At 44.4% G+C, this 22,463-nt stretch overlaps 1 protein-coding gene across 1 annotated transcript in view; it reads right to left on the minus strand.

Annotated features, from left to right (window-relative positions):
• Positions 1–22,463, minus strand: part of CACNA2D3 (calcium voltage-gated channel auxiliary subunit alpha2delta 3) — a 1,049,182-nt gene that overhangs the window by 59,476 nt on the left and 967,243 nt on the right. Inside the window, exons 32-34 of the mRNA XM_064274376.1 lie at positions 4,898–4,973; positions 1,765–1,817; positions 191–246 (exon numbers count right to left, since the gene is read on the minus strand). Of these exons, the coding sequence (XP_064130446.1) occupies positions 191–246; positions 1,765–1,817; positions 4,898–4,973 (185 nt within the window). The remainder of the gene's footprint in view (positions 1–190; positions 247–1,764; positions 1,818–4,897; positions 4,974–22,463) is intronic.

Raw genomic sequence — 22,463 nt, forward strand, 5'->3', positions numbered from 1 at the left:
ACGCCTGTGGAATTTGTGTTAGATGGGCTGGCGCTGCACACAGCGCAAAGGGTGACTTTTGGCCAACAGGGCTGAAAAATCATCACTTTGTCCTAAGTAGTTTCACGTGAGCATATCCCTGATGAAAAGTAGCCTGGGAACCCACGGTTTATCACTCTGAGCTAAGAAACAGAAGCCAGTTGCTGCTTACCTCTAGCTGTCATGTCCGAGTGCCACCAACTGCAGAGGTTAAATTCCACCAGGAACCTAAACAGATGATGGAAAAGCCCAGTGTGACTTGGTCATCTACACCTTGAGTACAGCAGTGACATTCTGTGTTTTTCTGCATTGCACACCTCACACCACCATTTGAAGGAATAGCATCACAAATTGTATGTATCAACACGGCTGGTGCGGTTACCACTGGATTTTCACCAGCTTTTATCACACTTGTGAAAGGCTATTTTATCACCAGTGCTAGCCAGTCCCCCCAAATTAGGTTTTCCTAGACTCGAGAACTCTTTGTGGAGAAACGCCCTGCTTTACAGACAAAACAGTCTTCTAGTAATGGTATTTCTCATTAAGCACCCTTATACCATGTATTTTGACTCCATAGTAAAAAGCCAGTTTCTAGGGGGCTCTCTCTCTACACCTTGCCTCGGAGACACCAACAGAACCTTTTCCTCTATCTCGGCTATAATCTGCAGTAATAAAGGATGCTCTCAAAATGTTGAGTGCAACTCAAACTTGTTTAAGCTTAATGTGTATGTGGAATGGGGACACAAACTTCTCTCTATTAAATTATGCCAAAATGCACTTCATGAAAACCAGAATTTCTCAATTGTTACTAAAGAATGCAAAAGTAGTATAAGATCAAAAGTCAGTTATTTCTTTTTCAGGCTCATGGCTACTCTCCCTAGCAGCTCATTCGTCAGAATCCCACCATTATCTGTTACCGTATTTTCTTGGTCCCTATGTTTACAGAGACCTTACTCCTCACTGGCATTTATAAGCTTTGTTGAATTAATACCACTTACACTAAGCCATGAAGAAGACAATGTCTGTTCATCAAAGGCCAAAAAACAGAAACAAAACCCTGACTCAAACCCATTGTGCTGCAGACATAAGGGGGTGGGGTTCAGAATGAGAGAGTTTGGTGCAGCTAAACGATCCGATTTCACATGCTTGTCCCTGGAATTTTTCCCTCTGGTGTGACGCTGTATTTCTGTAATGTGTCTGGTATCTCGTCTGGAAGTCATGCCTTTCATCTTTGTGCCATTTAAAGACTGACCTAACTCACAGATGCATCCAGCACCTTCCAAACAGGGCCATAATTTGGCAGGGTGAACAATGAACGTACACCTGAGGAAAGCCCCAGGACGGCACAAGCCCCCACTCCAGCAAATGCCAGGACATCCCAAGTAGCACAGTGGACGTCCATGGCGGCTTGCTCCTCTGACCACAGCCCACCCAGGCTGCATGAAAAACAGCCAGACAGTCACGTTAAATTTAACAGTAACCACGATAAATAAATTGGGTCTGTGTACAGCAAACTGTTAGTCTGCTAAACAATGACATAAAGGCATAAGTGGTGACCGTGAATAACTTAATAAAAGACAATTTGGGGATCTCAGTGTTCAATACCCTGAGATGTTCAATGAGGTTACCTCAGAGTTTTATGAAACTAGTGGTTATTAAAAACGTAAGACCTCCTCCTTCAATTCACTTTATGATATAAAAAGCCAAGCAATAATACTTTGTAAAAATGTAGCCAAATGTACTTACAAGACAAGTTCTGTCATTATCCATTTTACTGTAGCGAGGAAGGCATTATAAGGCTGAAGAGAAGAATTCAATTAATTAAAAACAATGTAGCATATACAGTGTCTGTGGTTTAACTTAAGGCTTTACATAAAGACAATGTTATTCTTCCAGAGAGATTGATATCACGTTAAAAAAAAAAAAAAAAGTGAAGCTCTAGCTAAAGGAAGAAAATGGTTGGATACTATATCCTAAAACCAACAGTTCGAGACTTTGAACTCCCCTGTAGTGAGATGTGATTTACAAGTAAAATAAACATGCTCTAATACAAGGGTTATCACTGGGAGGAAAAAGGAAGTTCAGCAAACAATGCTTAAACCTTTTTTTTTTACTCTCTAGGGGCTAATATTTCGCAGCCTAATGCTGAGGACCTGGAACCATGTAACTAATTCCAAATGGTAATTCGCAGGGTTGCCTCTAGGAAAGGTGATTCCCTGTTCTCCATCACTGTATGACAGTCACTGAAACAAGCACAAATTTCGTATACTTGATTTTAATGTCTCCCGTGAATTATGTAATATTAACGCTGCCTTTTCTCACACTTACATATTTGGACTTGGGGGGAAAAAAAACGATAACCATATAAACATGTGTTTTTATCCTTGCAGAAAATCCCCTTCATTCTATAAAAGAAGGCATTGATAGCCTAATCTTTATTTCAGAATATTTTAATTAAAAAAAAAAGCAGTTGGATTGTTTACTCTGTGATATTTCCTATGTAGATAATTCAATCTCCTGAATTCTGGAAAATACCAAGTCTCCCCCTCAGTTGGTTCTTTGTGCCTAGGTATGCCAGATATATGAGTGGTGGGCAAACTTGCAAGACAGGCAATGACATTGGCAAAGCCCGAGCACCAGAAGGCAAGTCCAGAGAAACCTCAGAACCTTTTCTGGTTGTGTTTACATTTCAGAGAATCAGAATGCCAAATCCTGGCTTCTGAAGTAATGGCTGCTTAATTTTACCTTCTGAGCATTTTAATTATACGGACTAGAAGCAGAAATGGGGAATTACCTAGCTTTAAATAAAATAAGAACAAATTTATATACCCCTAAGCCCCCCTCCTTTTGTTTTTAAGCCTTGGTGGCACAGTGGTTAAGGGCTCTGCTGCTAACCAGAAGGCTGGCAGTTCAAATCCACTAGCCACTTCTTGGAAACCCTATGGGGCAGTTTTACTCTGTCCCATAGGGCCGTTAGAAGTCGGAATTAACTTGACAGCAAGTGGTAACCATTCCTAGGGAGTCCCAGGGGGGTGTAAATGCCTAATGTGCTTGGCTGCTAACCAAAAGATTGGAGGTTCTACCAAGAGGTGCCTCAGAAGAAAGGCCTGGTGATCTACTTCCAAAAAACTAGCCACTGAAAACCCTGTGGAGCACAGTTCCACTCCGACACACACAGGGTCACCACGAGTCGATTCCGACTCAACAGCAATTGGCTAGTTGGTTGGTTGGAAGCATTCTTGAAAGTTTACCATCTAAGTAAAGAAATTAAATGACAACAATAACAAAAATTAAAGAACAAAAAAAATCTACCGAGGGTCTCCCCAGCTCACCTAGATTCTAGATTTTGTGGATCTCTTGCTCCGATTTGAGTGCGTGCCTCTACATCAGTCCCAGAATCAGAGGGCTCTGGACCCTCAGGACCAGGGTCAGACAAGGATTTGAACTTTTAACTGCAGCTGAAAAAAGCAACCTTGCAGTCTTGTGGTGGTTTAGCCATTACATTTTGTGGCTTAAAAAATATCATCTTTTTCTCAAAAAGATTCTGGTGGCCAGACTATGGAACAGTTCTGTCTTTGTACCTGCTGGGACGGGCAATGACATTCCAGTAGTCATTGTAGTATGGGCTAGAGCAGGGAGAGAATGAATGAATGAATGAATGGATCATGGGCGCTTTGGGAAGGGAGAAGCACAGGGCAGCTCATCTCAAGGCCGGGGGAAAGGCTCTTGAGCAATCCATGGCAGACGCTGGTTCAATAGATGGGTGGTCAAAGGGATCATGTAAATACAGGACTAAAAAATTAAAACGCACGTTATCATTCAGAAGGTTAAGTTAAAGCCATTGAGCTTTTAAGCTTAATGATGAAAACATATCCTGGGAACTTTTTAAGTCTGGAAATATTCATGCTAAGGTTAGGGAAGCTGGGTTTAAAAGACACAGTGAGTCTCACTGAAAAGCAGTATTTTTCAACACTTCTAAGTCTTAGTTCTTGGTTGCCTCTCAAAAAACTTCTGGCTTTGAATCATTTTCTCACTCCCTCGGTACAAGAGAACCATGTTAAATACCTGGTTTAAAATACCCCCCCGTATTTTTTTTTTTTTAAGATCTTACATCTGCAATTGGGAAGGCATACATTTATATTTTAAAACCAAAATGACTTAAAATTTTCCATTTCACACTAAAGTCTAGGTTAATTTTTGGTATTTACAAAATGATAATTTGGAAGGGTTCTATTTACAGCCATACGTGGGACTCTGCAGAGGCAGATGTTATTTCTTTTTCATGTGTTTGCAGGTTACCGGTGGCCAAATTTATACTGTCTGCACGTTGTAAACTACATTTTTAAGCTGGAGGTAAATTATAACAGTTCATTTCTGGCGGTTTGAACACCAGTTTCTCATGTTACAATCACAGTGTTGACTGATCTTCAAACGTGACATCAGCAATGGAACCAGCTCAAGGGAAAATGATGCTGGTACCCAGTAACAGCGCGACTAGGGAAGAGAATTTATGGTCAAAATATGAATTAATTCATAGCATAACAGCTATATTAAAAAAAGGGAGATTTCTATTAAAGAAAACACAATTCTATTTGATATGAAGACGAGAGAATCCATAAAATGTCTCCCTTTTTCTACCCATCAAAAGAGTGCTCCCATGTCAATCCATCAAAGACTTTAGACCTGTTTGTCGTTCATATAATCATGGCACTTGGGCTTAAAAAGAAGCATTTTTCTTAATTAATAAAGGCAGTAAATACCTCTAAACATTCATTTTTTTTTAAGATAAACTTTAACACTCTAAGATCAGGAGATATGCTCACACAAACAGACAGACAGAAACATGCAGCTGTTCTCTGAGCAACCGCACCATACTTACATCCAGTAGACCATGGGCGCCATCGCTGCTTTCCTTGTTAGCTCTGCACATGGCTTGGTAATCATAAAGGGTAATTCTATAGGAAAGAACAGAAAGAGCTTGACTAAAGGGGAGAACGTAGGGACCAAATGTTGCTGTGTACCAGCAAGGGAAATAGTTACTAATGCTAACATCGAGCACAACAGTGACAAACACAAATGTAGGCCTAACAAGGAGTGCCAAACAGAGATCTATCTGGGAAAACTCCAGGACTGGAGACACAAGTCATGTCACTATTTGGAACTTGAAGAACAAAGAGGATATAGGTACTGGGAAGGATGGAGGGAGGTGAGAGTCCCGGTGTGATGAGAGTCACTACGGCCTAATCAAGGACAGTTTGCATGGATCAGGATACTCCAAAGGAAATATGTTGTTCTGTACTGGATGCTGGGCCCCTGAAAGAATCCACTTGGACCATGTCTCCAAGTCAAATAGAGCTACGAAGGGCCTCCTTGGGTTCAGAAATGGCAGGATCTTTCTGTTTCTCTCAAGTACTACCAAATAGGCTAGATGAAGATGTCCACAGAAAACTGGCTGTTTGTTGGAAACCAGCTGGCCCATCAACTGTAACCCACCTCTTCCTCCACCGCCATAACAGTGAATGTATTCTTACTTTTGAAGATTGCACACTTCATAACAAGAAAATGGACACCCCCCCCGCCCCGCTACTGCCATTGGTGATAGAAGTCCAGCTCTTGCTTCAATTATAGCCTTTACTCAGCTGCAAAAATGTTTTACTTTTAAATTTTCCCAGGTATCTTAATTTTCCATCAACAGCTTTACAAAGGGAAGACGGTTGGCAGTTTCTGGTAGCACACTATGGTACTTAGATGGAGTGCGCACCTTATCCCATGCTTGGAAGCTGTAGCCAAAGGAGGCATGCAGTCCCAACCTGCCCTCCAGCCCCCCACCCACCCCATTTCTGAACCCCCAAAGGACAGATACTTCAAGTCCAGCCTGAGTTATATCACACCTCCAGGTGAAATTTTAACATCTCAATATATGTGCTTCTAAACAGCTGGATGAAATTTTCTTACAGGAATTCCTTTCTAGAGTGCACAATGCTTAATGTTAAATATACTGAATTGCTATGCTCAGAATAAACACTAGAATAAAAGCTCAATGGGGAACAAAAAGTGGTACATAAACATGTAATGGAATATTACTCAGCCATAAAGAGAAATGAAGTCCCGATACATGCTATGACATGAACCTTGAAAACATTACGCTGAGTGGAGTCAGTCAGTCAGTCACCAAAGGACAAATATCGTATTATTACACTTACATGAAACATCTAGAATGCACAGAGAGAGAGTAGATCAGTGGTTGCCATGGGCTAGGGGAATGGACGAATGGAGAGTTACTATTTAAAAGATATAGTTTCTCTTCAGAGTAATGAAATGTTTTGGAAGTAGACAGTGGTGATGGTTGCACAACACTGTGAAGCTAATTATATATTTATTCTGTATTTAAAAATGGTTAAAAAGGCAACTTTCACATTATAAATATTTTGCCACACACACACAAAAAGATAGTTCCATGGGTTTGGTGTTGGACCTGTTCTACCACTGAACCCTAGCACCTAGCACAGCGCTCAGCATGGAAAAGCCATCTGGTGTAACAAGGTCAGATGAATGAATGAATGCCTGATTAAATGAATCTTGAATACGCAATGACACTGCTGAGACAGGAGGCTAACTGCAAAACACAATACGCAGGCCTCCTCATCTGAACAGCCAAGCCAAAACCAAACCTATCGCTGTTGAGCACTTAACTACTGTGCCACCAGGGCTCCTTCACCTGGATGCCAGTTAGAGACATTATAGATGTGCCTTAAACACAAATAGAAAACTGGCCACATTTGACCAAATCGAGACTACAGCGCAATGAATTACTGCTACATGGCCCTTCTAACCATGGTCTTGTAACTCCCATGAAATGATTGAGTGGGACTATGGAAATAGGTGCTCGTGCTCCACCAAGGGGATTGGACAGCCTGCTAAAGCAAATAAGGTGCATGGAACCCTTGTACGGGATTGGTCAGTTTTACCAACCCACTAGGCTTAAAGGGAGCCAATCCCAGAGGTTGGAGGAGGACCTCACTGCTATCAAGAAGAAAAGCCAAGAGCAGAGTCTGCCCCTTGGACCCAGGGTCCCTGAGCTGAGAATTTCCTAGATTCTACTCTGTCCTCTAGGGTCATTACGAGTTGGGATCGACTCAACCACAATGGGTTTGGTTTGGTTTGTGAAGTTAGATGCCACTTGCCACTTTTACAGAGACTGAAACCAGCTCCTGACCATGAGTTTACAGCACTCCTCGGGCAGCAAAGTCCCAGAGGGCACCAGTGGTCACACAGTCTCCCAGTGAGCCCCAAGGCCTCTTTCTCATTAGAACGTGTCCTCAGAAGCTGTGCTGGGGTTAGCAAGAGATGTGGAAACTTCTGTCCGTGGGTGTCTCAGTTTCCTTGTTGTTACTATAAACTTTCTATCAAGTTGGCTCCAACTCAGGGCAACATTATATATAACAGAACGAAACACTGCCCAGTCCTGGGCCATCGTCATGATCATTGGTACATTTGGGTCCACTGTTGTGGCCACTGTGTATTTTGAGTACCGTCACCTAGGAGCCCTGGTGGCGCAGTGCTTAAGAGGTCAGCTGCTAACCAGGATGTCAGCAGTTTGAATCTACCAGCTGCTCCTTGGAAACCCCATGGGGCAGTTCAACTCTGCCACATGGGGTCACTAAAAGTGGGAATCAGCTCAATGGCAACAGGTTGTTTTTCGGGTCCACCTAGGGAGCTCATTTTTCAGCACTATATTAGGCAACTTTCTGTTGTTATCCATAGGTTTTCCCCGGCCAATTTTCAGAAGTTGATCGCTAGGCCTTTCTTCCTAGTGTTAGTCCAGTAGCTCCACTGAAACCTGTCCACTCTGGTGACCCTGATAGCATTTGAAGTACCAGTGGCATAGCTTCCAGCATCATAGAAACATGCAAACCACCACACTATGGTGAACTTAGAGACAGGTTGTGTCTTAGTTTCGTAGGGATGTTACAACAAAGTACCACAAAGTGGGTGGCTTTAAAGAACAGAAATATATTTTCTCACAGCTCTAGAGGCTAGAAGTCTGAATTCAGGGAGTTGGCAGATCTATGCTCTCTCTCCGCAGACTCCAAGGGAAGAGCCTTCTTTGTCTCTTCCGGCAGCCCCAGACATCTGCTAGGCACTCGATGAGGTGGAGATGAGTCTTTACATGAGCCTTCCCCTTGCCTGTGGCTGTTTCCATGCCTGTTCTTCCTCTTTATGTAATACCACTCAGAAGGGATTAGGGTTGGGACCCACCTTACTCAGGTATGACTTCCTCCATTTAAATGATAACATCTGTAAAGACAAGCCCTGTTTCCTCAAACTTGGTCACATTCACAGATGTAGGAGTTAGGACTTCAACATATCTTTTGTGGGGGCCCCAGTTCTATCCGTAACACTGGGCTTCTTAGACAATGACCGTAATAACAACAGCTGATGTCTACTGATCAACGATGAGCAAGGCACTCTTCTAGCATATTCCTACAAGACAGATTCTAAGAGCCAAACCAAGCCTCAACCAGACTAAGGAACTTGACCAAAGCCACATGGGGACCAAACTGAATCCACCCTTCCCTGCAGTCTGCTTAGCAGCAGGCCCTGACTAGTAGACACCTAGAATGCAGATCTATGCCTCATCCCCGCATCTTCCCGGAACGTCACAGGAAATGCTGCCCCAAATAAGGCCTCATAACCAACATCCGGAATCAGACTTTCCATCCAAGCTGTCACGGGGTCCCCAGGCCAGGTTGGACCAGGGAGGCCAGGCTTGTGAGTTCCCCACACGTGGCCACTGCTCTCGCAGAAGGGATGGCAGAAATCTTGGGACTCTCCTTGGATCGGTTTCAAAGACTCCAGCCTACATGCGGGCGCCAAAGGAAATTGCTCCAGGGTAGTCCCCAGGCCAGGGTCCCTGTCTTTAATTTGAAAAGGAGGCTCTCCTGATACTGCTGCCATCAAGGAGGTTACAAAACAAGTCTCTCCCGTCTTCTCCACGCTTAGACAGCTTTAACTAGACGTTGCAGAAAGAGAGACTTCCAGATTATTACCCTTTTCGAAGTGATTTTGTTACTGTTTTAAATAACTACATTTTGTGGCTACCTGTATCCTGTTGGGCTGATTATAGTTAAAGAATACGATAATTGCCTGCTTTCATTCAGCTCTAAAATAAACCCCGAGAACTGAGCCCAGCCCAAGACTGGTGCTGTGTGCTACTGCGCTCAGTGGTGGGGAGTGTATCCTCATTACAGATAACATGCCTTAATCCCCATGACAACACCACCAGGCCACTTCAACCACGCCACAGCCTGGGACCTTATCATTAGCATCACTGCAGTCCCCAGACGGGTCTCTTTGAAACCGTGACAGACGGCAGATATGGTCTCTGAAGAAATTCAAAGCAATGCAAAACAAAGTCCTGCAGCCCCGCATGCCCCTGTGTCCCGTAGAGCCATGGGGGACAGACCCAGTCCTTAAAAAAAAAAAAAAATTTTTTTTTTTTTTTAGGAGTCATTTAAAGCACTTTCCTGAGAGTGTTCTTTTCCAACTGATCAGAAATCATGACCGAGACAAATATTTATCCTAAGAATTAGCAGGTTGAATTTCAAAGGCATAAGCTCAGCTAATGAAGGCTTGTGAGCCGCTATGAAACGCCTACTATGTGCCCCTGAAAGGAGCCTTGGCGCACTGTGGTTAGGATGCTTGGCTGCTAACCGAAAGGTCAGCGGTTGGAACCCAGCAGCCGCTTCCCAAGAGAAAGATGTGGCAGTCTGCTTCGTAAAGGCTACAGCCTTGGAAGCCATGTGGGGCAATTCCCCTCTGCCCTATAGGGTCACTAGGAGTTGGAATTGACTCCATGGCAATGGGTTTGGTTTTTTTGGATGTGCTCAGGAAGTACTGCCGTGACTCACTGAATTCTCTGACTCTGGCCACATGGTTTTCCTAAAACCAATCCTGAAACATCTGTTTGCAAATGAAGCAGTAAAAGCAGGACAAGGGGGGCCATCTGACAAGAGACCCACCCTGACACATTAATCAACAATTTTGAATCTAAAATTAAGAAAGGGATAATGATTCACCAACCCAGCGTGTAAAAAGTACGTATTATTTGTTGGACTACAAAATGGGTTCTCTGGGGCAGCTTGCAACTTGCAAGGAAAAAGTCCATAGTGGGGAATGGGCAAGAATATGGGGAATTCCTAATAAACAAAGGCATTGTTTCAATGGGAAGCCCTTAGTGGTTCTTATATCTCAGAGAGCCAGGGGAGTGGGCAGCTCGACCTACCTGCTAAGATCCAAAAGATGCTCTCCTCCTCCTCTCCCATCTGCCACCACCTCACCCCACAGGAAGTCCTTATTGAGACTCAGCTGTTCTAGCTCAGCGCTGCACATCTACCGCAGTTGTGGGGCAGAATTTAAATGGCCCTGGCCTTGCTGCCTTGGAGCCCTCCAACTGGAAATCAGCCAAGCAAGTTTCATCGGTGAGCACCCATCATCAGCAGAGACTGGGCCACACGTGGTTGCGTCGGTCGGAAGTCAGCCACTCAGGGTTTGGGGCCACTCAGAATTCACTGCAGAGCCCTAGGGGAGCCACGAGATAGGCTCACTCATTCTGTAGATCAAGCAGGGGGTCTGCAGCTACAACTCCATTTCACTGGCAGGTGCTGATAATCCACATGGAAGTTGCAGATACTGATCACGTGCATATCCCACCCAGTTTAACAAGAACAATAATGGAAAAAACAAAACAAAACAAAAAACTGCTCTGCCTGCAAAGCAGCCATTATCTTTGCCGCCGGAGGCATGACCACATGCTGTAGATGAGGAATCAAGGCTCAGAGAGGTGAAGTCACTGGTCTAAAGTTATTTGCTGTTGTTAGCTCCTGACCAGTTGGCTCCCAACCCTTGGCCAGAAAAGGGGATGTAAACTTACCCTCAGTTCCTAAGTCCCTCACATTTGTGAGCATGCAGGTTGGCATTTGTTTAAAACAGTGGTGTTCACTCAACCCTGGCTACCTTTTAGAACGAGCTGGAGAACTTCAAAAATTTTATATAAGGTATATGCTAATGCCCAGGTATCACCCTGCCATTCTTCCCAGGATTTAACTGGTGTGGGTTGAGGACCTGGTATCAGTTACTTCTTCAAAGTTCATCAAGTTACTGTAAGGTGCAGCCAGTGTTGATAGCCATGTATTCTCAAATGCAGTACTCCCCGTTGGCAAGTGATGTCTTGTGTGTTTGTTCCTTCTCCTCCCAACACAACTCTAAGTGCCCTGCAGACAGGAACAGGGATACATACAACCTGACACATCTCCTGGGGCTCAGGGCCAGCCTGGGTAAACTTCAGGGCTCTTCCTTGACCCAACAACTAGATAGGTGTATCTGCCAACCTCAAGGACTAAGAGCAGCCCTGCCCCAGAGCCAAAGAGAAGGGGAGCTCTGAAGGAATGTGGCCCATGTGTCCCCACTCAAAGCTGAGTGTTGCCCTCTGTCTTGGTTATCTAGTGCTGCCATAACGGAAATACCACAATGGCTTTAATAAAGAGAAATTTATTTTCTCACAGTCTAGTAGGTTACAAGTCCAAATTCAGGGTGTAGGCTCCAGGGGAAGGCTTTCTCTCTCTGTCAGCTCTGGAGGAAGGTTCTTGTCCTCAATCTTCTCCTGGTCAAGGAACTTCTCAGCCACAGGGACCCTGTGTCCAAAGGACACGCTCTGCTCCTGGTGCTGCTTTCTTGGTGGTATGAGGTCCCCAACTCTCTGCTTGCTTCCCTTTCCTTTTATCTCTTGAGAGATAAAAGGTGGTGCAGGCCACACCCCGGGGAAACTCCCTTTACCATGGATCAGGGAGGTGATCTGAGTAAGGGTGGTGTGATAAGCCCACCCTAATCCTCTCAACATAAAATTGCAATCACAAAATGGAGGACAACCACACATGGCCTAACCAAGTTGATACACACATTTTTGGGGGGACATAATTCAGCCCATGATACCCTCCCTGCCATATTTGCTTTGACCCCTGGGGTGAGGGACGACACGCATGGGTACCCAGTAACTGCACCCAGTTGCTGGCTTGTTTGCCCCTTCACCTGGCCCCTTCCATGAAAATTAGCTTTACTTGTTAAACTAAAAGGGAAGATGGAATCACAATTAATCCCACATCGAAAAGATTAAATTTCCTGGGCTTCTTTGTTTAAGCAGGAAGTAGAAGGAAAAAGCTGGATCCTGCTTTGGGGGATGAGTTAACACAAAATCCATTTGAGGTGTGAAACTTGGATGCTGGGGGTGCTTCTATGGGCTCCCCCAAGTTCATGAAGTCACGTCTCCATTTCAGAGCAACTGCACCACAATAATGCCCGCAAGACACTTAGCATCAGGACTGGGGCACGGTGATGTTGCTGGGGTCATTGTTACTACGTGATTATTACAATCAAACTCAATACATATTATGAGAGCTCCCGCTTTGGTTGACTGAGGGGGGGAAAGGGGGCACTGAGACAGGTGAGTCAGATGGTGACTATGAACATTGTGTTCAGGGCTGTGCCGGGCATGTGGAGCGTGACTGAAACAAGGAGCTGTGAACACAGCCTCATTTCTTGGAGATTTTCAAAGTGGATATCACAGGCATCCAGGTTCAATATTTAGAGGAGTTGTGTGATTTGAAGCAAACTAGGGCATGCTGGACGTGGCAGAGACTAGTAGTCTTCTAACATTCATTCTAGGAGTCCCTAGGCGGTACAAATGACTAAGCACTTGACTACTAACCAAAAGTGTGGCATTTTGAACTTACCCCGAGGCACCTCAAAAGAAAGGCCTAGCAATCTGCTTCCAAAAAATGAGCCTGAAAACCCTATGGTGCACAGCTCTACTCTGCACACATGGTGTCACCATGAGTCATAATCAACTTGATGGCAACTGTTTTGGTTTTAATATTCATTCTCCCCTTCTGTCTTAGGAGCAGAATCTGACTTTTCCCTGTGCAGTTTTCCAGGTGAGACCCACGTGACCAAGCAGAATTCTTGTATGGGAGGCTGCTTAATAAAGAAATTTGACTTGGCCTTTTGGACCTCCCTGAATCCTCCTTCTGCCAGTCTGAATTGCAGATACAATTGCTGGAGCTCAGCCACCATTTTGGATCATGAAGTAATCTCAAGCTTGAAAGCCATCTTGAAGGAAAGTAGAGAAAAAAGTTGGAGTCCTGGGTTCATAATGATTACATAATACCTCAAATTAGCATTTTTAGACTCCCTTCATATTTTATAGGGAAATACTGGTGGCGCAGTTGTTGAGCGCTACAGCTGCTAACCAAAAGGTCGACAGTCTGAATCTACCAGGTGCTCCTTGGAAATTCTACGGGGCAGTTCTACTCTGTCCTATAGAGCTGCTATGACACATAATCGACTCCACAGCAATGAGTTTGGTTTTTGGGTCATATTATACAGACAAAGACTCCCGTGTTCTTTATGTCTGTTATTTTGGAGTTTCCTACTACATGTAAAAGAACGAGGTCCTAATTGAGATACACCGGACTTCAAGTTTGACTGAAAGACTTTCTTTCACTAACTCTTGAGGAAAAACAAGCACGAATATAAAAAAATACAACAATCTCTGCAGGACATACTTTAGCCTGCTCCAACTAAGAGAAAGGACATGTGATGATTTGGAGAACATGCTCTGGAATCCAAGAGACATGAGTTCAAATTCCATGTCCATCACTCACCCCTGTGGGTGAACTTGGACAAGTTACTGAAACGCTCTGAGCCTCCACGTGTAGTTCCTCTTTTGTAAAATGGAAATGATAGTGATGACTTCATGAAGGTGTTAGGGGGACTAATTAAGGTAATGCATATAAAGTGCTGAGAGTAATGCCTTGCCTGTAGTTAGTATGAAGCCCTGGTGGCACAGTGATTGAGAGCTATGGCTGCTAACCAAGAGGTCAGCAGTTCAAATCCACTAGTCACTCCCTGGAAACTCTATGGGGCAGTGCTACTCTGTCCTATAGGGTTTCTATGAGTCGGACTTGACTCCATGGCTATGGTTTGGGTTTTATAGTTAGTATTCAGTAAATGAAAAATGAGATCTGCTGCTCTTACACTGAAGATGAGGGCAGTTATTGTTATTTTTGTAACTAGGGGGTCTGTGAGCAGCAGCTTTAGGATTTTAAAGAGCAGTCCTTTGGAATCTCCATCTCTGCATTCCAGAGAGTTTGGCCCAGAAACACACTTGTTCAAGCCAATCGTCTCCTTGTCCCCTCACACACCACCTTTGACAAAGCATACTTCTGTGGACATGGCCAGGTCAACAGGAAGCCAAGAAGCCATCACATTCACTACGTGCATTGCTGAGTATTCAACATCAGTGGAGCCCTCGGCATTAAAGCAAAGCCGCCATCCAAACAGAACAGACTTTTCCTTTAACACTCTCTAGACTGCAGGGCCAGAGTATTTCGTGGAAATATAATGAAATTACCAAAGATGGGGAAAGCCTGCTGACTCCCACCATCAAGGCAGGGGAGTTCCACCGTATACAGACGGGTAGAAATGGTCCAAGTCCTGAATTTTACCTGACTGTGTCAGCTTTTTAGAAAGGTGATTTAAATAGCAGAAGGAGCCGCTATGTGAAACTCTACAAAGTTAACCACATCAATGAACGTGTGGAGTGCAGGGTGAGCAGGACATTCTCCGGGCCCTGAAGGGAAAGTCTGAGTGGTTTTGGAGGGTGAGAGCTCAGGTATGTTGCACCAAGCGCAGCAGAAAACAGGAAAGACCAGGGACAAGACAGATAGGGACTACTGGTGGGTCCCCAGGCTAAACAACTGTTACGGGGCAGTTTCTGCAGGAGAACCTGGGTGACGCAAATGGTTAACACACATTGGAGGTTCACGTTCACCCAGAGACACCTTGGAAGAAAGGCCTGGCAATCTACGTCCGAAAAGTCAGCCACTGAAAACCCTATGGAACCCAGTTCTACTCTGACATACATGGGGTTGCCATGAGTCGAGGGCAACTTGACAGCACCTGGTTTGTCTTTGTAAGCCAGAGGCCAGGTATACGCTAACTAGTTCTTCCTTCCTTGAGCAAAATTAGATACACGAGGAACAATGGAAGGCTCTTTGGCAGAACCACAGGGGTGTCTGGCAAAAGCAAAATTTCTAGGGCAAGCGCCCACTTTCTGGGTGTTTGATAGAAGCTGCAGCCACTCTTGCACCCTTCAGTGAGCATTTGTTTCTTTACCCGCTTTTAGAGGGCTGTTCCTCTTTGCTTGGGCTTCATATTAAATTCATATCAATTTCCCCTTCAGTTGGCCCTGGTTTAAATGTTCTAAAAGTTAGTTTTGTCCCTTTTACCTAACAACGAGCACTTCATTTCCAGGCTAAAGCCCAACTCAGCTGAACATGGGGGGGGGGGGGGGGGCGGGGTGTGTTCTATTCCTTACGAAACCATCGAGTCGATTCTGACCCTATAGGACAGAGAAGAATTGCCCTATAGGGTTTCCATGGCTGTGTTCTTTATGGAAGCAGACTGCCACATCTTTCTCTCATGGAGTGGCTGGTAGATTCAAACCGCTGACCTTCCAGTTAGCAGCCGAGCACTTTAACCACTACGGCACCAGAGCTCCTATTACTTGCAGGTATAGGAAAGAGAGGTGGTCAAATGGGAAAAGGGTAGGAGAGATACTGTTTTTCATGTCTTATTAGCAGTCTGCTGAGCATTTGGCTATAGAAGGATCCCTACTACAGATTAAACCTGTGTTTTGTTCTTGCTACTTATATCCTTGGTGTTTTGCTCTAGTGGGGGTAGAGCAAGAGAGTCCCCTGGGGCCTCTAGGAGAGCTAACCCCCATAGAGACAGTGAAGTTGGGTCCCCTCACACCAACACACCCAAGGGAAGGATACAGATCCCAGAAGATAATCTGAGAAGCAAATATCAGAAAGATGGGCTAGGGTCTTTTCTGGCTAGGAAAGGGATTCAATCAGACATTTTTGTTTGTTTTCTGGACAGTCTAACAGATATGCAGGAAGTGGAGGAAAAGAAGGTGGTAGAGGTCTTGGGTCAGGTCGCTGGCATGCAGGAACCCCTGTTTTGGGATATGATTCATCACGTCAGCCGAGCAGGCTCTGCAAGCCTCTCCCCTGTGGTCACAATGGGAGACGTTGATTTCCCATGTTCAGGAGGACAGGCTGTGAGCATGCGTGTGAGCTCAAGTTGGAGACACCTCACTGGCAGGTATATGACCAACACTTTTAGCCCCATTTTGCTGCAGAGAAAACTCAAAGTTATTGATTTAAAGTTGCCAAATGTCAGAGAACTCCGAAGTGGCAGTATCTGGATTGGTACTCAGATGCTTTTAACTTAGTCATTCTTTGCCCTTGCTGTACATAAGAATCACGTGGACAGCTCTACAAAGGCATCAGTGCCTGGGCTCCATCCTCAAAGCAGCGGAATAGGAATCACTTAGTAGCTAAAGCAGAGCACAGGTGTGTTTTAAAAGCTCCCCAGGGAATGCTAATGCTCCATGGAGCCCAGGCCCAGAGGTCCACCCACAAAGCTATGCTGTGGAGGGAACGGCTATGTAGTAACCATCTTTTGAGGGTCATTAGTGGAAGCAAAATGCAGATGACACAACCTTGCTGCTGAAAGTGAAGAGGACTTGAAGCACTTACTGATGAAGATCAAAGACCGCAGCCTTCAGTAGGGATTACGCCTCAACATCAAGAAAACAAAAACCCTCACAACTGGACCAATAAACAACATCACGAAAAATGGAGAAAAGACTGAAGTTGTCAAGGATTTCACTTTACTTGGGTGCACAACCAACACTCAAGGAAGCAGCAGTCAAGAAATCAAACAACGCATTGCACTGGGCAAATCTGCTGCAAAAGACCTCTTTAAAGTACTAAAAAAGCAAACATGTCACTTTAAGGACTAAGGTGTGCCTAACCCAAGCCATGGTGTTTTCAATCACCTTAGATGCACGCAAAAGCTGGGCAATGAATAAGGAAGACAGAAGAAGAATTGATGGCTCTGAATTATGGTGTTGGCAAAGAATAATGAATATACAGTGGGCTGTCAGATGAATGAACAAATCTATCTTGGAAGAAGTACAGCCAGAACGCTCCTTAGGAGCGAGGATGGTGAGGCTTCGTCTCACATACATTGGACATGTTATCAGGAGAGATCAGTCCCTGGAGAAGGACATCATGCTTGGTACAGTGGAGGGTCAGCATAAAAAAGGAAGACCCTCAACCAGATGGACTGACACAGTGGCTGCAACAATGGGCTCAAGCATAGCAACAGTCATGATGATGGCACAAGACCAGGTAATGTTTCTTTCTGTTGTACATAGAGTTGCTGTGAGTTGGAAGTGACTCGACAGCATCTAACAACAGTGGAAACAACAACAGAGAAAAGTGGGGGGAAAAAAAAGCTTTCAGATATTTGGAGACACAATGCATGGGCTAATTTTATCACCTATTTTGCATTTTGCAAGGCATCTCATATATCTTACTTTAGGTGATTCTTAAAAAATCCCTAGAGGTCCCTATTTAGGTGAGGAAGATGCTGAGGTTCAGTGAGGATGAAGAATTTGTCAAAGGCTCGAAAATCTATTACCATCGAGTCAGTTCCAACTTAAAGCGACCCTATAGAACAGCGTAGAACTGCCCCATAGGGTTTCCAGGGAGCACCTGGTAGATTCAAACTGCCGACCTTTTGGTTAGCAGCCACATCTCTTAACCACTATGCCACCAGGGTTTCCTGTCGAAGGCCACACAGTGGCAAATCTGGCCCTCAACCTGAGGTCTTCTTATCGTAAGTCTAGAGTTTCACGGTGGCCCTATCAGGAACCTTGAATATTTGCCTTTGACTGTATTTTTTCCCCCATGTATCCCTGGATATTCGACAATGCTAAGTTTGCATCAGTAGAAGTAAGAGAGAGAAAAATAAATGAATCCTAATGAAGGATTTTGAAACTAGATTTTCTTTTAGTGCTTGCAAGAGGGACATGTCACCACCAATGACAGCAAAAAGAACCATGTTGTTTTTGTTGTGGAAAACGTGGTGGCATAGTAGTTAAGTGCTACGGCTGCTACCCAAGAGGTCAGTAGTTGGAATCCACCAGGCGCTCCTTGGAAACTCTATCAGGCAGCTCTACTCTGTCCTATAGGGTTGGTACGAGTCAGAATTGACTAGACGGCAATGGGTTTTTTTTTTTTTTTGGTTTGCTGTTGTTGGTAGCTGCTGTTGATTAGTCGGCCCCTCATTCACGGCAACCCCATGCACAATGGAATAGAGTTTTCATTGGCTCATTTTTGGAAGAAAAGTAACCTTTTTTTCCCAGTCTGTCTTAGTCTGGAAGCTCAGCTGAAGCCTGCTCAGCATCATAGCAACGTGTAAGCCCCCACTAATAGATGTGTGGTGCCTGTGCTTTGAGATGCATTGCCCTGGAAACCTAGGTCTCCCACATGGAAGGCAAGAATTCTACCACTAAACACCAATGCCCTCTTAAGATAACCGTGGAGTCTCGGTTTTGAGGAACATGAATGCAAGGCTTTTACTAGACATGCATATAAGTGACAACGGAAATTGCTACAACGAAAAATCCTACATGAGTCACCACTCAGGGAGTCCACTTACTTTCAGTGGTAAGAATGAGAAAGTATTTGAAGTTCTCTGTCCTAAACACAAAAAAGCTGACCAGCATATGATAGCATATGAGATGCCTTCCCACCCTGAAAGTCCCACTTGCCCAGATAAGACACTGGTGAGCCAATATCTTCCTCATATATCCTCTACCTTTCATACGAGGCTGAAGGAAACTCTGTGCACTATCCTATTGTGCACTGAACCAGGTAAAGGGCAGAAGCTATAAAATTCTTATCTGTGTTCAGACTGCACAATAATTGGATCCAGCTCTGCTACATAGACACTTTGGGCAAATTCTTAATCTTTCTAAGCCCCAGTTTTTCCATCTACAAAATGGGAATGTTTATATGCAGTGCCAGCTTCATGGGTGTGTGCCTGTGCAGTCGCAAGAGTCCTGCACTTAGAAAGGCCCTGTGCTTGTTGTAATGATTAGCTTTTGCTCTTTTGAAATTCTTCATACTTTTTGAACAAGGGGCCCCACATTCCCATTTTATACTGGGGCCTGCATATTATGTAACCAGTCCTCTTTATACCTGTTGTATAGAGTTGTGGGGAGGAATATAAGAGGTAAGGTCTATCAAGCTCAAACTAGGCCTGGTGCATGATAGGTGCTCAGGAAAGGCAGCCACAGGTATCATTACCGTCATTCTATGCCGAAGCAGTATATACACAGGGAGCTTCCAGGAATACAAGTTGGATTCCGAAGAGGACATGGAATGAGGGATATCACTGCTGATGTCAGATGGATCCTGTCTAAAAGCAGAGAATACCAGAAAGATGTTTACATGTGTTTTATTGACTATGCAAAGTTATTCGACTGTGTGAATCATAACAAATCATGGATAATATTGCAAAGAATGGGAATTCCAGAACACTTAATTGTGCTCACGAGGAGCCTGTACATAGATCAAGAGGCAGTTGTTCGGACAGAACAAGGGGATACTGAGTGGTTTAAAGTCAAGAAAGATGTGCATCAGGGTTGTATCCTTCCACCATACCTATTCAATCTGTATGCTGAGCAAATAATCTGAGAAGCTGGACTGTATGAGGAAGAACAGGGCATCAGGATTGGAGGAAGAGTCATTAACAACCTGTGTTATGCAGATGACACAACCTTGCTTGCTGAAAGTGAAGAGGACTTGAAGCACTTACTGATGAAGATCAAAGACCACAGCCTTCAGTATGGATTACACCTCAACATCAAGAAAACAAAGACCCTCACAACTGGACCAGTAAGCTACATCATGATAAACAGACAAAAATTGAAGTTATCAAGGATTTCATTTTACTTGGATCCACAATCGACACCCATGGAAGCAGCAGTCAAGAAATCAAAAGACACATTGCACTGGGCAAATCTGCTGCAAAAGATCTCTTTAAAGTGTTATAAACAAAGATGTCACCTTGAAGACTAAGGTGTGCCTGACCCAAGCCATGGTGTTTTCGACTGCCTTATACGCACATGAAAGCTGGATGACAAACAAGGAAGACCGAAGAAGAATTGATGCCTTCGAATTGTGATACTGGTGAAGAATACTGAATATACCATGGACTGCCAGAAGAACAAACAAATCTGTCTTGGAAGAAGTACAACCAGAATGCTCCTTAGAAGCAAGGATGGCTAGACTACATCTCACATAGTTTGTACATGTTATCAGGAGGGATCAGTCCCTGGAGAAGGACATCATGCCTGCTAAGTAAAGGGTCAGCAAAAAAAGAGGAAGACCCTCAACAAGATGGACTGACATAGTGTCTGCAACAATGAGTTAAGCATAACAACTGTGTGGATGGTGTAGGACTGAGCAGTGTTTCGTTCTGTTGTACACAGGGTCGCTATGAGTTGGAACCGACTGACGGCACCTAGCAACAACAACATGCCAAAGCTATTGGTATATTATTAGACCCCTGGATACTATGTCACATGTAAGTTGGGAGGACACAATTATGCCTAACGCTTGTCAAAGAACTCAGCTAAGGTGATCAACAGAGACAAATTTTGCATCCTCGACTGTTTTCACCCACACTGCTGTGGCACTTTCTTAAAACGGTCTCCAATTGTTATTTTGCTCACATCAATCAGCAGTTTCCCTTCCACAGGTCAGTGCAGACTCAGAAGTGGATGGTCTTTCCCTCCATTGGTCCTGCCAAGTAGAACAATCTTCAGGTAAGTGGTCAGAGCAATGAGGGACAGGTCCCACTGCTACACAGGCAAGCACTGCCTCACTTCCCTAGAGAGAGAGGCAGCAAAGATGCACCAGGGGAGAAAGACAAAGGGGAGGCTGAAAAAGGGATGGTTTTTAGGACTCCTGTGTGTAGAACTCATTTCTTTAGGACTGAGCACAAGCAGACTAATTTGAGAAGCTCTGTGCCAGCCAGGCACAGTCCAGGTTGCTGAGATGGGTGATCGGTTCAGTGATCTGCTCCTGAGCTTTACCTGGACTCACTCAAACCAACTGAGCCTCCATGTACCCTATGTTTGGACTTGGCTTGGTTTATCATGGTGCATTGCTTCTGTCCCAGAGTGCTGCCAAGTTACTTCTGGCTACACCCTTTCAGTGTTTTTGAAACGCAGATCTTCTCTGAAAGGAACTTACACTCCAAGCCTGCTGTCCTCCAACACTAGAGTCACCATCCCAGGTGTCAGGCGAGGCCTGTCGTGAGATGCATGAACACAGAAGAAACATCACCTTGTGCCAAGCAGGAAGCAAAGCCAAGACCAAGCAAAGATCCATGACAACAAAAATCACAGCAGCAGCTAGAAATTATTGAGCCCTTAATATATGCCAAAAAAAAAATTATCGACTCGACAGCAGTGGAAGATGGATTAATACACGCCAGGCACTGTCCTAAGCACTTTCTGGTTATTATTATCTCATTAACTCTGACAGCAACCCTTGGAAGTAATTGTTATCATCATTTTCATTTTCCATGTAAGGAAACCAAAGCTTGGAGAGACAACTTGTATTCTAGGCTGTGTATCTGATAAATGTCAGAGTCTGGATTTGAACCCAGTTCATCTACTCTCACTGCTCTACTGGCCCCATGGAGGGGGACCTTCAAAGAGGCCCAGGAGGTTTATCATCCCGATCCTGGATGACAGCAGCTGCGTTACAACTGAGTACAGTTTCTAGCCCTTCTCTTTTTTCAAACATGTTAGCTACCACAGTAGTAAAAGAAAGTTCAAGATTCATACCAGCCGTCGTTTTACCCACATTAAGGAGAAGGCTTGGAATTTTAAATTCCACTACAACCTTTCCCTTTCTCCTATTTAACAGTTTGAAAGGAATATCCAAGAGGGAAAAGGGGGGAAAAATGGCTTTGTTAAAGAAGTTGAAAAATATGCTTCGCAATGAGAAACACGTGTGTGATTACTCTTCATCTTTTGCCTCCTCCTCCCACCACGTTGAAAACAAGTTAACATGATACAAATGCACCCATTCACATAAAGATATGAAACATTAGTGGTGCCCTGGATGGCAGACAACCCAGAAGCTGCCGTGGGAAGCTTTATGAAGTCGTGGAAAACTCCACAATCACCCAAGCCCAGCTATGAGCAGAGCTAGTTTCCACGCATGTGTATAACGACTCCTGGAGAAAGAGAAGAGTGGACTTGAACCCGCAAAGGAGAGTTGAGCAGACTGCACAACCTGGTCCAGGCAGGCCTGAGGGCAAGCGGCTGTGGCCAAGATTGCAGAATCACCGGAGTTATGCCAATTTTTAAAAAAATATCATTTCTTTTTTCCCTGCTTCTGGCACAAACAAGCCATGGAATTTCAAAAATTGGATCATCATTGCTGAATTCC

Source organism: Loxodonta africana, chromosome 22, assembly GCF_030014295.1.
Source record: "Loxodonta africana isolate mLoxAfr1 chromosome 22, mLoxAfr1.hap2, whole genome shotgun sequence".
Taxonomy (NCBI): Eukaryota; Metazoa; Chordata; class Mammalia; order Proboscidea; family Elephantidae; genus Loxodonta; species Loxodonta africana.